The sequence below is a fragment of the Cimex lectularius genome, unplaced genomic scaffold (assembly GCF_000648675.2).
Source record: "Cimex lectularius strain Harlan isolate CLEC.00 unplaced genomic scaffold, Clec_2.1 scaffold3, whole genome shotgun sequence".
Taxonomy (NCBI): Eukaryota; Metazoa; Arthropoda; class Insecta; order Hemiptera; family Cimicidae; genus Cimex; species Cimex lectularius.
Window position 1 is genome coordinate 4131308 of NW_019392688.1, and position 14717 is coordinate 4146024.

A 14717-nucleotide genomic window follows, 5' to 3' on the forward strand; every position below is an offset into this window, starting at 1 on the left:
TAATTAATTTTATCTCCTTTAAGTCACTCATACTATCACTCCAAAATACTTGGAATCATCAAAAATTTTAACAAAAAACCAACAACTAAAACCTTGAAAAGTTAATTTATAATCTGTGCATTAAAACAATCCCCATTTATGCTGTTCCAATTGGGTCTTACCAGTGAGTTATAGAAGTAGAATGGATCATTGTGGACGGGATGGGCGTTTGTGGAAGATCTGTAAAAAAAAAGCAGAAGTGACCTAAATGCAGCTAATAAAAAATATATTTTAATTATTCACAGGATGTAAATACAACCACTAAAAACTGGCTTAATAATCAAATTCCTTGATGAATTGGGTCTCACCAGTGAGTTTTAGAAGTCTAATGGATCATTGTGAACTGAATGGGAATTTGAGTAAAATGGGTTTATAAAATGGTATATAATATAAAAAATTCAACTCAGATTAAAAAAAAAAATACTGTGTTTTACGATGATGTGTCTATTAAATTTGTCTTGATTGCAAAAAGTTTATACACTGATAGTTTATAAACTGATACAGTTTATTATAGTATCAGTTGCAGTCTTTTTCTGGGATGTGGTCAGATCTTGGTTTCTGAGGGTTTGTCACCGTGCAGTTGGTAGAACGCTTAAGGATTTAATAACAAAACAGAAAAAACAATTAAAGTGAAATATGTTGTAATTAATTAATGAAATATTATATCCGAAGGTGAATTATGCGATTTTCATGTATGGTTGATGACATGTTGGTGTTGATGACGCGCGATTCGTTAAAACTCGAGGCGGTTAGAACCTATGAACTGACGACCCCCAAAAGGAAAAGATAAACAATTTTAAATTTGACCCGATGAAAATCCGTTGGATGTGTTTATACATTTTGTTGGATCCTGTTCGAACTTAGCAGAACTTTCGACCTTGGACAAGATGTTCTATGCGATGGGCGAAGAGGAGAGCAGCGATGATGAGGCATCACGAGATTGTGCTAGGCACCCTAAATCAACCTATTTTCAGACAGAGTTTACAATCTCTATAAACAAGAGACCAGAGGAGTGTGAAAGTAAGGAAAGTGGAGACGAATACGTGACGGGTAAATATGAAAAGAGTAAAAGGAAAGTGAGCATATCAGTGCAGGCCGATGAGGACATCATAACGGAAAAGTGTTCCGATGAGGAGAGTAAGAAATGGGAAAGACCTCCTCTTGTAGGGCAGGCGTCGACGGAACTTTTCTCCGATGACGAGATAATTGATGACACATATAAAGATGAACAGTCAGTGTATGTATCGACGGATGATTACCCAAACCGAAAGGACTATGCGTTCGAAAGACCTCCAGAGGGGGCTTCATTGGAACAGCGTGTTCCTTCACCAGCCAGTGCGTCGAGCCTTGTCTCCGTCAAGCCGCTCGAGTGGGATAGCGGTGCAGACGTAGGCTACTTTCCGGGTGGCCAGGGCGATGCGCAGCTTTCGACCATCGAGCGGATGGCTCTCAACGGCAGTCGGTTGAAACGCTCTGATCCTGAAGGGACACCCTGCACCAATGGCCCGCCACCGTTGCAGCCCCTTGGACCACCCGAAGCCGAGTCTACGCCTATTTCCACCAATGGTAATACGAAGAACACAACTGAGGCTGACGAACCAAAGCAATATCCACTCTTTCCAGAGGTAATTAAAGAAATGGTAAATACTTCCATCTAAAAAGATAAATTCACCAGTATCAAATAAAAAGTATATAAATACAAAAAAAAAGTATATATATATAGAATCTCTTATTTCAATAGTTTTTGCAGTAAGTAAATCGTGAACTTTGGTGTGACATAATCTTATTATTATATAAGTATGCTTTTTATCTAAGGTCTTGGGTGAGATGAAAAAGTCGGTGGCACGAGCGGGATTCGAACCCCCAGCAGTTAACTAAGGGTCGTGGTTCGATCCCGCTCTTGCCACTGACTTTTTCATCTCAACCAAGTTCTTAATAAAAAGCATAGTCAATTAAAATAATTAATATGGTCAATTATGACTACTAAACTTATATGGATTAATATAATATGCATAATATTAACAAATATTTTGTCAAAACACCGGCACCCCGAGGGTTGATATGACAGCTGCTGTTGCGGGGAAAAAAAATGTATATATATATAAAATAGTTCTCACTTTTTTTAATTATTAAAAAGGTTGCTTTTTTTCTTTTTTTTAATGTAGAACAGGTACAACCATAGTTTGAAAAATGTATATACAGAGCAGCCCTGCTTTTGTCTTCAGCATGCAATTTTTTTTAAACAAGGGTATTTGAACCCTCTGCATGTCGGTATTTTTGAAAAATGGTTTTGAATACAGGGCTGCTAGATTTTAACCTGGGACGGTTATGAGCACTATGTCAACACCTAAACTGTTACGGCCACTGATGCCCCCCAAAAATATTTTTATTATAATTATTGCCCTACCAATGATTTTTGAATGCTGAAGAGGAAGCAGGGCTGCTTCAAAAAATATACATATTTTTTTTTTAAACTATTGGTTGTATTTGTTCTACATTAAAAAAAAGAAAACTATGTGGTTATATTTGAATTTTTTGGTTTACATTATAATTTTCACCAATATATGCATTTGGGGGTTAATTGTGATTTTCCTATTTCATGAATTCGCAATAAAAGTAATGGCGTTTTTAGATTTTGGTTAATCAGCATGAAGTGTCTGATTCGGAAGTTGAAGAGCAAAGAGTCACGAGCAGCCCCACATTAAGCAACGCGGCTATCAGGAACATCAAGGAATTCTACGGTTCTGCCACTTTTCCTAGATCTCAGTGTCAGACGAGCGTCAGCCAAGAGCTCAACCCGCGCATCCGCCAGCTTGCTTTCAACAAATCTAACTCCTCGTCGTCAGTCGCGACTGTTGTCAAAAACAGAGCTCAGTCTGCTCAGAGCCAAGTGGACAGCAAGCCCTCGGAGACAGATTCAGTACAGACAGCTGCCAACAGTTTCGAGTACTTGCCCGGTGATAAGTATGAACCTCCGGATGAATCGCCCAACCTGAAACGTGACGTTGAACGAGGTGTTAAGCTACTGGGTGAATTCATGAAAGACGCTGGTGCCAATGATACACTTACTAAGAAGCAACTTTTGAAAAAGGTTGTTGATGGACTTCTTGAAAAAAGGTATATTTTGATTCAATTTTTCTTCAGAATATTAATTTTTAGAAACTTTAAAATTTAGTCATTGGGTTATATTTATAAATAATATTTAATATGTATTTTATAACAGTTACATCAAACGTCCTATTTAAAAATAGATAAATTGACAGATTAGATATCCAACCACTATGTTGTTTCCTTAATCAATTCATTTATTATCATTATACTTTTTTCATCAAAAAATGTTTATAAATTGAAGAATTGGCCAATTTTTAGATACCCAGAGGATGAAGAATGGGAAGCGTCAATTTTCCAGGGGGAAAGGTGCATGACGAGGCGGAGTCAGAACAGAGATGATGTATCAGGCCAGTCTACACCAGTTGATGAAAACTCGCATGATTCAGTGCTCAGCAGGATGGAGAAAAGTGCGGCAGAAGGTATTAATCATGATCTTCCCTGATAGTTTGTTTTCATTTGACAGTATTTTATATCTATGCTTTTTTGTATTTGATGAGTGTATTGGAGTATCGAATTTTAATCTTGATTGAGGGGTTACTAGGAAGCAGGGGTTTTATATTGTCCAAGCACTTTTAGTTTATTGTACTTTTTCCTAATTCCTTAGTTTATTTCAATTGACTCAATCCTTTTAAGCAGTCAGTCTGTCACCCTCTCACCCCTTTGTTTACATGTAGTGTTCAGGGCAGTGTAATAGAGAGTGGATAAAATAATAAGGAAATGAAAAAAAAGATAAAAAATAAAACCAACGATAAGGATAAACGGCCTTCACAAGAAAACATTTACAAATTTGAAATGCCTTAATTGTCCACTCCTTCTCTCACTGATTTCCAATATATCTTTCTATTCCGACGGCCCAAGCACACGTGCACCTTCCTTTGTCCTCTCGCTCCCACCACCTCAGGGATCTTCCCATTAGCCGAGCTCCTGAGTGTCGTGGGTATAGCTCATGAGTTGTCATCGAGTTCTATTAGTGCAATTCTATCTCACGTCTCTTCTTGGTACCCTAGGTTATGTCTCCATTGAGTGGTTACTTCACATCCGAAGATAGTAGGGGTAGTTTCTTCCTCCTCATTGCTTTCTCAGATGTCAGTGACCACATGACCATTAATATATAATGTGACATTAATAATGGGCTGATTAGAGATAATTGCTCAAACAAAGCACCTTCAAGATTTAATGAAGGCCCACTGAGTTGACACAAATGTTGACTTTTCAAATAAATTCACTAATTTCGTGGTCCGCTTGACCAATTAATATATTACAATTAATTAAGGTTTTTAGACAAGATAAAAAAGTCAATGGCACGACCGGGACTCGAACCCATGATCTTCGGCTAGATACGTCGCTGCTGTACCACTTGAGCTATCGTGACCTCGATCCGCTCGGTCATTGACTTTTTTATCTCGACTAAAAACCTTAATTAATTGTAATATATTAATTGGTCGAGCGGCCCACAAAATTAGTGAATTAAATGAAGTTTACTTCACTAAAGCTCTCCGTGGCCATTTCATTTGTCGCCGAGAATCCAATCCGATTACACGACATTTGAAAAACGGCAAAAAGGAGGGAAAATTCAAAAGGTGCGCTTGAGATAGGAAGTTGATGTCCGAGTGGATCGAGGTCATGATAGCTCAAGTGGTAGAGCAGCGGCGTATCTAGCCGAAGATCGTGGGTTCGAATCCCGCTCGTGCCATTGACTTTTTTATCTCGTCTAAAAACCTTAATTAATTGTAATTTATTTTCAAATAAAGCACCTACAAGATTAAATGATCTGACTCCCTGTGAGATGGTGATATGAAGAAAGTCAATTGCTCAAATAAATCACCTTCAAATCAATGTGAATATTAGAGCTGCAGGAAAAATAAGCGGTCGGGCATCTATTGGGTTGTCCGGAAAATAATGCAGGATTTTGGTATTAAATCGGTTTTAATTTTAATAACTCATGGACTAAGAAATTCAAAGAAAACCTCTATCTTTGGTGAACTTTGTTGTAAAATGCACTGTATTTCTGCAGATCTAGTGCTAAATTATTTTAATATTTCGAAGTGTTAATTTGTTATCCCCCAACCATTTGATAACTTTACCATTAAATTTTATGAGTTAACTGATGAAGTTCAAGTACTTAAATCCGTGTAGAATATATATATATATATTGGGTTGTCCGGAAAATAATGCAGGATTTTGGTATTAAACAAAAAAAAAGAAACTAGTTACTTTAAAGCAATGTTCTTTAATCAAAATAATTTCCCATACTCTCAATACATTTCTCCCAACGTGTTGGTAACTTATTAATTCCGTCTGAGTAGAATTCAGAATTTTTAGAATTGATAAAGTCAATAAATGCATTTTCCAGTTCCGTTTGATTTTTGAATATTATGTGTTGTAAGTAGTGGTCCAGGTGTCTAAAAAAATGGTAGTCAGTAGGCGAGAGGTCCGGAGAGTAGGGTGGGTGAGGCAAAGTTTCATAGCCAAGCTCCAATAATTTTTGTGACGTTACACGTGACACATGTGGTCGAGCGTTGTCATGCAACAAAATGGGCCCTTTCCGATTGACCAAAGAGGGCTTCATTACTGCCAATTTCTGATGCATGGTATTAATTTGGTTACAGTATGATTCAGCATTGATGGTTTCGCCAGGATTTAAGAAGCTGTAGTGTATTAAACCAAATGAAGCCCACCATACCGTAACCATTACCTTTTTTTGATGAGTTGGGGGCTTTGGAAAATGTATTGGAGCTTCTCCTTTGTCGAGCCACTGTCCAGAACGTCTAGTGTTATCGTAGAGAATCCACTTTTCGTCACATGTAACAATTCTGGCCAGAAATGGGTCATTTTTGTTTCGACAAAGAAGTGATGCACAAGCGCTGATTTTTTTGGCGATCGTTTAATGAGTGTGGAACCCAATTTTCGAGTTTTTTCACTTTTCCAATCGCCTTGAGGTGGTCAGCGACGGTCGTTTTACTGACTTTGAGTTGCTCTGCAAGTTCTCGAACAGTTGTTTTGGGGTTTTCTTCCACCACTGATCGCAGAACATCATCATTAAGAGAGGAAGGCCTTCCATGACCTTCTTCATCTTCAAGGCTGAAATCTCCCTCCCGAAATTTTTTAAACCACCTTTGCACAGTGCACTCATTAACACAACCCTCGCCCCAGACTTGGTTAATGTTTCTAGCCGTTTGGGCTCCGCTTCGGCCGAGTTTAAACTCGTAAAAGAAAATCGTACGAAATTCTCGCTTTGACATTATAAGGATGACTGAATTATTTCCAAGTAGTGGAATGCTACAGAGGTAAACAAACAATATCATTTGGAAGAGGATTAATAAGTGTTGACATTCATACAAATGAGTAATCCTGTAAACGTAAACAGAATATTTTATATAGATTTTTTTTAATGAAAACTTAAAATCCTGCATTATTTTCCGGACAACCCAATACTTGGTCCAATAATAGGAAGCGGAGGTTTAATGTACACCATACACCGCGGTATTGTGGTTTATTGTATTTCCCTAGTGTGTTTAGTTCATTTCAGTTGTCTTGACTCTTCTTTCAGGACAGAGAAGGTGATTAACCTTTTTTACTGTAGTTCTTCATGGTACCATAGGCTGTCTCCATTTAGGTGCTGCTTTGCATTCGAAGGTAGGTGGCAATTTTTTCTTCCTAATTGCATAACCTAGGAAAGGGTTCATCGTTGCACATTTCCCTGCTGGATAGGTCTTTTCTCAGTTGCTAGTGACCCTAGTATAGAGTCCTATTAGCCCCATAAATTTTATCCAGTATACTATCTGAACTACTAATTTGGTTGAAGGTTCTTTAATCTTGGGTTTACTATGTCTGGCACCTTTGGAGTTACTCTACTTCCTCCTGTTTTTCGTGGTCCCTTTCTGAAATGGAGGAGTCTATGTTTAAACTTGTTATGCCAGGTGTGTAGATGTAATTTCAGGGTATAGTACTGCGCCCTTTAAGAGCTATTGTATCCCCCGAGCTCTGCCTAAAGCACATCGGTGAGTCCTATTTCATCAAGAAACTTGATTGGCCTGGTTTCAGTGCTTGAAACTCTTCTATGGTCACATTATTATTAGTAGGTGTGTTGGTATCTCTTCTGCCTCTTTTCAGAATCTGCATGTGCCATTTTGGATTATTCCAATCTTATTTACGTGTCCATTTAACTTGCAGTGTCCTTTTAGGAATCCTATTAGGATTCGCCGTTTATTCTTGCTTCCCTTGACACACTCTATAATTTCTTTCCTTCCAAAATTGGTTAGAAGATTCTTGGATTGTCTGTGTCCAATGAGTGAATTCCATAGTTCCCTCATTTTCTTTTTGTCCTTCTGTCTGAGATAATAGTGTGGGTTCCTATGCCACAGAAGGGTTCAGGACCTATCAGCGGTGTAGCAGCTTAGCTTTGCAAGGGTATTGCTTTCTCATTGCTTTCTACTCCCATGTGTCCTGGGACCCAGCAAAGGCTGACTTTGTTCTGCGTACCTAATATGTTTAGTTTGGTTTTGCAGTTCAGCACCATCCTTGAACTAATGATATTTGAACTTAGTGCTTTGATGGCTGCTTGGCTATCTGACGTGATAGCTATATTCTTGTTTTTGTACCCTTTATTTAGGTTGAGTTGGGTACATCTTTCAATTGCATGAACCTCAGATTGGAAGATACTGGTGTATTTTCCCATGGTTCTGAGTATTTGGTTCCAGGTCCAAATACTCCTGCCATGCCAGGTATGTTCTAAACCTATATGGTCTTGCACATTCTCCTCTGGTTGAAGTATGGGACTTTTTTATGTACAAAAAAAAAGTTTGAACCGTCAACTATTTTTAGTGGAAAGTTAAAATTTTTGAATTTTGGGAAGGAGAACTCGTCATAAAATCGAATGGCTCAATGCAATTGGATAAAATTTGAAATCATAGTAAAACTTTGTTTGATTTTTATTATTATTACTTTTTTAACGAGGGTTCGCAACATCAGAAGTCATATCAATCCTTGGGATGCTGGGTTTTTGAAAAAAAGTCCATTGGTAAGTAAGTCAGGTTCAAATATAGGGTCGTGGGATTTGAACCCAGGAACTTAACCTTACAGTGATGAGCATGTGTCAATGCCTAAACCATTTTGGCCACTGACACCCCTCGTTTTGTTAGTATAGTAGTCTTTAAAAAAAAAAAAATCTAATCATAAACTTACTACGTAGGAGTTTCTTTGAGAATAAATATGTATTTTGGTAATAAACTAAGTGAGAATATTTATTTATTTATATTTATATTTTTTTATATTTATTTTAAAATTTTAAATATTTTTTATTCCTCCATAAATATTTTTTAATGAATGATACAAATAAAATTAACAGCTTAAATTACTTTTTTTTTTAATATCTTCGCACTTCATTAATTGAAAATATTTTGAGTTGATTTGCACGTTTTTGCTCTAAGGTCATTCAGCATCATCTGCCTCCTGTCAAGGCAAGAAATCAAATTCAACATCCAACCACAGTTCCAGGAGTGATTCGAGGCCCAAGGCTGAGGGTCAAGTTCCGCCGGCGCCGATCCCACCCCCTCCACAAGGTAATTTTCAACTTAACAAGATTATCACAGTTCTCTCAGTGCGTGGTGCTTTCAACAGCCAAAACGAGCTCCTCAAATGAAAGGTCGAAGGCGGATTCAGTACTGTCAGCTGAGAGGAACCGAAAGGATTGGAGAATCCCCCAAACAAAAGCAGAACATCTTTATGAATTAGAAAAATCCAAAGGTTTTTTTTTTCTTTTTAATAATTAAACATTGGTACATCTGAAATTATGTATTAAATATGACTTGCAGATAAAAACAAAGCAATGGACGATAGAGTTCTTCAATTTATCAGCTCCGAACGTGAAAATCAGCTTGAATGGATTAAAAAAGAAATAAATCATTTAAGCAACCTTAAAAAGTTAGTTTACAAACCTTAATATAATTAATTATTGAATTTCCATTGTAAAAATAAGTTCTTTGCACTTTTTTTAAAGGTTGTTAGAAAAACACGAAACTCTAAAAAAGAATTTTGCACATTTGAAAAATTCTAAAGAAAGGACAAAGTCAATGTTAGAATCTAAGTACTCAAGAAAACAGTAAGTTTGTTGAAGAAATTAATTTTTTTTAAGCCCTGTTTAATTATTGTGATTTTAAAGAAGGAGAGATATACAAAAATCGAGTTCTGCGCCATTGAAGAGACCTGTGGAAAACCACCTGTCATCGGTAATTTTTTTTTTAATTGGCCTTTATGTTTAAAACTACAAAAACAACTTAAAAATTAGTTGGCTTTTGTCTCAATTAATTAATTAATTTTAATACCGTTTTATGATTTATAAAGAAATTTCATAAAACTGAAAAGCTTTTTTTTTTTAATCATTATTAGGTAATAATTTCACTAATTTCGTGGTCCGCTTGACCAATTAATATATTACAATTAATTAAGGTTTTTAGTTGAGATAAAAAAGTCAATAGCACGAGCAGGATTCGAACCCACGATCTTTGGCTAGATACACCGCTGCTCTACCACTTGAGCTATCGTGATCTTGATCCACTCAGACACTAACTTCCCATCTCAACCCCACCTTTTGAATTTTCCCTCCTTTTTGCCTTTTTTCGTGGGTTCGAATCCCGCTCATGCCATTGACTTTTTTTCTCAACTAAAAACCTTAATTAATTGTAGTATATCAATTGGTCAAGCTGACCACGAAATTAGTGAATTTATTGAATGAAAATGAAGTATACTTCACTAAAGCTCTCCTTGGCCATTTCATTTGTCGCCGAGAATCAAATCCAATTACACATTTGAAAAATGGCAAAAAGGAGAGAAAATTCAAAAGGTGGGGTTGAGATGGGAAGTTAGTCCGAGTGGATCGAGGTCACAATAGCTCAAGTGTAGAGCAGCGGTGTATCTAGTCGAAGATCGTGGGTTCGAATCCCGGTCATGCCATTGACTTTTTTATCTTAACTAAAAACCTTAATTAATTAGGTAATAAGTTTATCTGTAAAGGTGGGTCCACTCTTATAAAAATTTACGCCAAATGTTTTCAACACAAATTGAAAAATATTTCCATACAAATATTTATGGTGTGTGGTGAGTTTTTGCTCAAGTTAGTCCAAAAATCAAGTCCCGGTGTATTGAACATGGGTAAATTCTTGTGTGCATTGTCACATCACACAAGAACGCATCAGACACTTGTGTTGGTTGTCACTCACAGAAATTTATGTTGTATGTTGTACTCGGTGCGAATTTTTATGTGTCTATTGAATACAGGGCTGCTAGATTCGAACCGGGACCTTTACCCTAAAGTGATGAGCGCCGGTTCAACACTTGAACCGTTGTGGCCACCGACACCCTCTAAAGGATACGTTAAACATTGAATGTTATGAGTTGAGCGTCTAAAATTTGATTTTAGGACCAGAGTAGCTGGCTATCACACAAATATGAAAGATCATCAGGAAACCTTCTTCGGCGGAATGCATCCACAAATACAGGTCTGTCTGTAGTTACTGAGATCACAAAACTACCAAAAAAATCTGTCGCCTATACGATTATTTTCCAAGATAGTGTAAGTACACATAGGATTTATCTTTTCTTCTTCCAAATTGTTTATATAAATTTCAACACAGGATAAAGAAAACGGAAATGTACATAGCTCGGAAAGAGGAAGAAAAGTGATGGATCTTGGTACAGATCCAGATCCTCCCAGAATTCACGGCGTGACTATTGCTGATAGGGAAGAGCTTAAGCGCAGCAGCCGAGATAAAGTCAAAGAACATCTATCGCATCTTAAGCTCCAGGTATTGGGTGTAATGTTTTACAAGTAAGCGTTTTAAATATTTCACTTTCTTCAAGAAGTAGCAACATTTCTTTTCGCAGGATGAATTGATGGCTAAAAAACCCGATTATATAGTCAGGGCGGAAAACAGGAGACAAGTCGTTGCTGAGCTGGCTGCACATCGAGAGTTAAGACAACAGAACAAAGACAAAATATTAGCTGCAGCCATGAGCAATGAAGCTCCACACCCTTGTGAAATCCCCCTAAAACCGTTAGGTAATTGATCACTAGTGATTTTCCTGATTTTTTTCTAACTTCTTTTTTAAGTCAAGAGAATTGTGAGTCAGAAAGAGATGAGGAGCCAAACAGAGAAGAAGTACAAAGGGTTAGCTGAAATCAAACAGAAACAGTTGGAGCAGAGAAGGCAGCAGGACTATCAGACCAACCGCCTCATGGCAGACTTGTTCAAAAGGGTAAGAAAACAATTTGACTCCTTGAATTTTCTAAAAGTAAAACTGAACGTTTTGCAGAAACTACAGAGGAAAGTGCTCTACGGTCAGACTGATCTTTCTAACAGTGTCAACGTCATTTCAAGCTGCTGATTTATTATTTATATGGCAGAAAGGTTTTTATAAATGCATACATGTACACGACACTAAAATAGTTACTGTAAATTTGTTATATATTTTCTTACTGTTTATAAATGTAAATTAATTTTGTACCTTCATTTTTTGTATTTTTGTAAAACTTGTCTTATTTATCACATGAACTTTATTTTATATATTGGATAATAAAAATGTACTGGTGAGTTGTTTGTTCATTTTTGGTTCATTGTACTTAGTTCAGTTCAATTGATTTGATCCTTCCCTTAAGAATGTTGTCAGAGATGATGATGAGGTCATATTTGAGGCCTTAACATCAAACTACACAATGGAGTCCCAGACAAGGGGTAAAACCTTTTTGAAATACATTTTTCAAAATGTAATCAATAAAAATGCCATGGGGATTTGAACACAGAACCTCTAGCATGGCATATGAGTCGGACAGCCTAGCTACTCAGCTACCACACTCCCTTAATAACTTGAATATGTGTAATTATAAAATTATTATAAAACTTTTAAAAAAATCCTAGTTGTTATTTTGATTATGATGATGATGGATGTTACGAAGTGGGGGTTTTTGCTTCAAAGGACCCAAGCACTGCAGCCTTCTGGCTTGTACTTTCCTAGTTCCTAAGACCAATGCAATTGAATCAATCCTTCTCTTAAGAAGTACCAGGTCATTGACTGCCATTGCTAGAATTCCTTTCCTGGGCGGGGGTTCCTTTGTATCACACATGAGGGTCTCATCAAGGTTGAGCAATTGCTTCACATTCAAAGATAATACGGGTGGCTGTTTGTATAACCTACAGTTGGGATCATCGTTGAATTTGTCCATGTTGTGTAGATGTTTGCTCAGCTGTCTGTGGCTGTGTATAGTCATATTGCTACCTAAGTTTAGCCCTCTCCAGAAGTAGTAGTGAATCTGCCAATCTTGGTTAGGGTTGTTTTACAATATACTTACTGTCTAGCACCTTTAGAATTTATCCACTTTTCCTTTTTACTTTTTTTATCTACTCTGTGGTGGAGGATTCTAAGTTTGTTTTTGTTATCCCAAAAAAAGGTTCAGGGCCTATATTCTCCTCTGGCCAGTCTGCTTTTTATTCTTTATGACATGGTACCCAAGATAGGTTGTTGTGTTTCCGCAGGTTTTGGATGCATTTGCAGTCATATTTCGATATGATTTTTTTTTTTTCATGTGAATGCTTTATAGCTGCTTAGCCATAAAGATGAGATTTTTTTGCCAGTGAGTTAACCACTTTTAAGTTTCTGAAAGAGAAGTGTTGATGGCATGTATTTCAGTTTGAAAGACTGATATGTACTTCCCTATTGATTGTTATTCAGATATTGTGAGATGCGGTCGGGTGTGATGTAGGTTTCAGAAGAACATTTTCTTTATCATGCCAACGTTTCGATCTTTTATTGAGATCATCTTCAGGGCTCAAAATGTTTGTCTTCTGTGTAATTGTGCCATCCTTGCGTGTCGTGTTGAGAGTGCCCCCTCTCACGATATCTGAATAACTATCGATTAACGGTCACTAATCTCTACACACCTTCCCTATTGAGTTTGGTTGCCCTTGTTTTGAGCTTTTATAAAAAATGCAGTCTCTTGATTCACTAGGCTAAACCTCCATTGAGCAGTTGCTTTGCATTTGAAGATGTATAGCTCCTCATTGCATAACCTACAAATGGAAATCATTGAATAAATATATATGTATATCTTAGGTCTTTTTTTTCAGAAGCCAGTGAGTGGTATTTAACCCTACCACTCCCCTGAGTTTTGAACTCTAGTTGTAGCAATGTATCTGCCAGTTTTGGCAAGGGTTCTTTAATGAGTTTACTGTGTCCTGCACCTTGAGTTTGTCACTGCTTTTATTTTTTGTGGACCCATTGAATTGGATGGTCTGCGTTTGATCTTGTTCTCCTAACAGTAGATTCTGGGCCCATATATGGTATATCAATTCACCCTTAGGAAAGGACAATTCTACTTATGAACTGTACATGGTTTGTGAGTAGAAATATCCTTTGCAACCCAGTAGACTAAGGGACCGTGGTCAGAGTGATACTCTTGGCTCATAGACCCCGTGATTGTGGGCTCAATTTCCATTTCTTTCATGCAGCCCCCCCCACTACATATATGTTGAAACAAATACATATGTACTCTGTCTAATATGTGAGTCCATAAGGCCATTAAAAAAAATAAATAAATAAAATAAAAATCAGTCGTCTACAAGTACAATTTTGAACAAAGACTGTTTTTAGAGAATTTGCACAGTCTGGAGAGCATTTACTGTTGTAAGTTTAAGCAAAATTTTTTGATGGATTATTTTGCATATTCACAAACAGATTTTGAGCAATAAATGCTAATTAGACTATAATACTATACTATAGAGTATAATATACAAGTACATTTTCCATGCAGATTGTAGACAGTCTTGTAGATAAATTGCATTGAAAAGTAGTTCAGTAAGTTAAGATTTTGACAAATTCTTTTGCATACTCTTTTTTTTCTTTGATTTTATCCTTATCATAAAAAAAAGTAAAAACTCGTATCTGGTGGAACATCACCCCACAAAAAGAGATGGGTAAAAGAATCATTTAAACAAATTGCTATGCTAAGTAAGTATATCAGTTAAATAGCTAAAATGGATGGACAATGCAACATGTCTACAAGACTGACAGTCTACAACTGTGTAGAAACCGACACTTGCATAGACTGACAAGTATTCACTTTGGAAAGCATAGGCAAGATTTTATTGTTAGATTTTTTGCATAGTCGAAAAACTGGTTTTCCAGTAATTCAGATTTCACGTTGCCCTCACCACAACTATACATATGTTGAGACAAATACATATGTACTCTGGCTAATATGTAAGTCCATAAGGCCATTAAAAAAAAATAAAAGAAAAGAAAAACCAGTAGTCTACAAGTTCAATTTTCAGTCAATCAAGACAGTTTTTTAGATAATTTGCATAGTTGGAGAACATTTACTGTAGCAAGTTTAAGCAAACTTTTTTGATGGATAATTTTGCATATTCACAAACTGATTTTGCAATGATCAACTCATTCTGAGCAATAAATGCTAATTAGACTGTATAAGTATAATCTACATTTTCATGCAGATTTAGACAGCCTTGTAGAAATCTGCATTGAAATCAAATGTAGTTTAGTAAGTTAAGATTTTGACA

The 14717-nt window shown here is 36.6% G+C and overlaps 1 protein-coding gene across 3 annotated transcripts; it reads left to right on the top strand.

The window, feature by feature from the left end:
- The first annotated feature begins 569 nt into the window (after nt 1-569).
- Nucleotides 570-11677, top strand: LOC106662123. 3 transcript variants are annotated; one of them, XM_024225845.1, is made up of 13 exons: nt 570-1679; nt 2672-3156; nt 3409-3569; nt 8580-8711; nt 8770-8895; nt 8964-9072; nt 9149-9250; nt 9314-9377; nt 10568-10720; nt 10782-10952; nt 11032-11206; nt 11258-11403; nt 11461-11677. In XM_024225845.1, the coding sequence occupies exons 1-13, from the start codon at nt 927-929 to the stop codon at nt 11530-11532; spliced, it is 2649 nt and encodes an 882-aa protein (XP_024081613.1). In that variant the 5' UTR covers nt 570-926; the 3' UTR covers nt 11533-11677. The 3 variants fall into 3 exon arrangements, with proteins under 3 accessions (XP_024081613.1, XP_014241417.1, XP_014241420.1); XM_014385931.2 differs by having other exon boundaries at nt 571-1679; nt 9311-9377; XM_014385934.2 differs by having other exon boundaries at nt 576-1664; nt 9311-9377.
- The last annotated feature ends 3040 nt before the right edge of the window (nt 11678-14717 follow it).

Excerpts from the sequence above, each read along its gene's own strand:
- LOC106662123 (XM_014385931.2), top strand. The coding sequence starts at position 927 with ATGTTCTATGCGATGGGCGAAGAGGAGAGCAGCGATGATGAGGCATCA. Across the intron at positions 9,073-9,148 it reads CATTTAAGCAACCTTAAAAA|GTTGTTAGAAAAACACGAAA; the intron begins GTTAGTTTACAA and ends CTTTTTTTAAAG. Across the intron at positions 11,404-11,460 it reads TGGCAGACTTGTTCAAAAGG|AAACTACAGAGGAAAGTGCT; the intron begins GTAAGAAAACAA and ends AACGTTTTGCAG.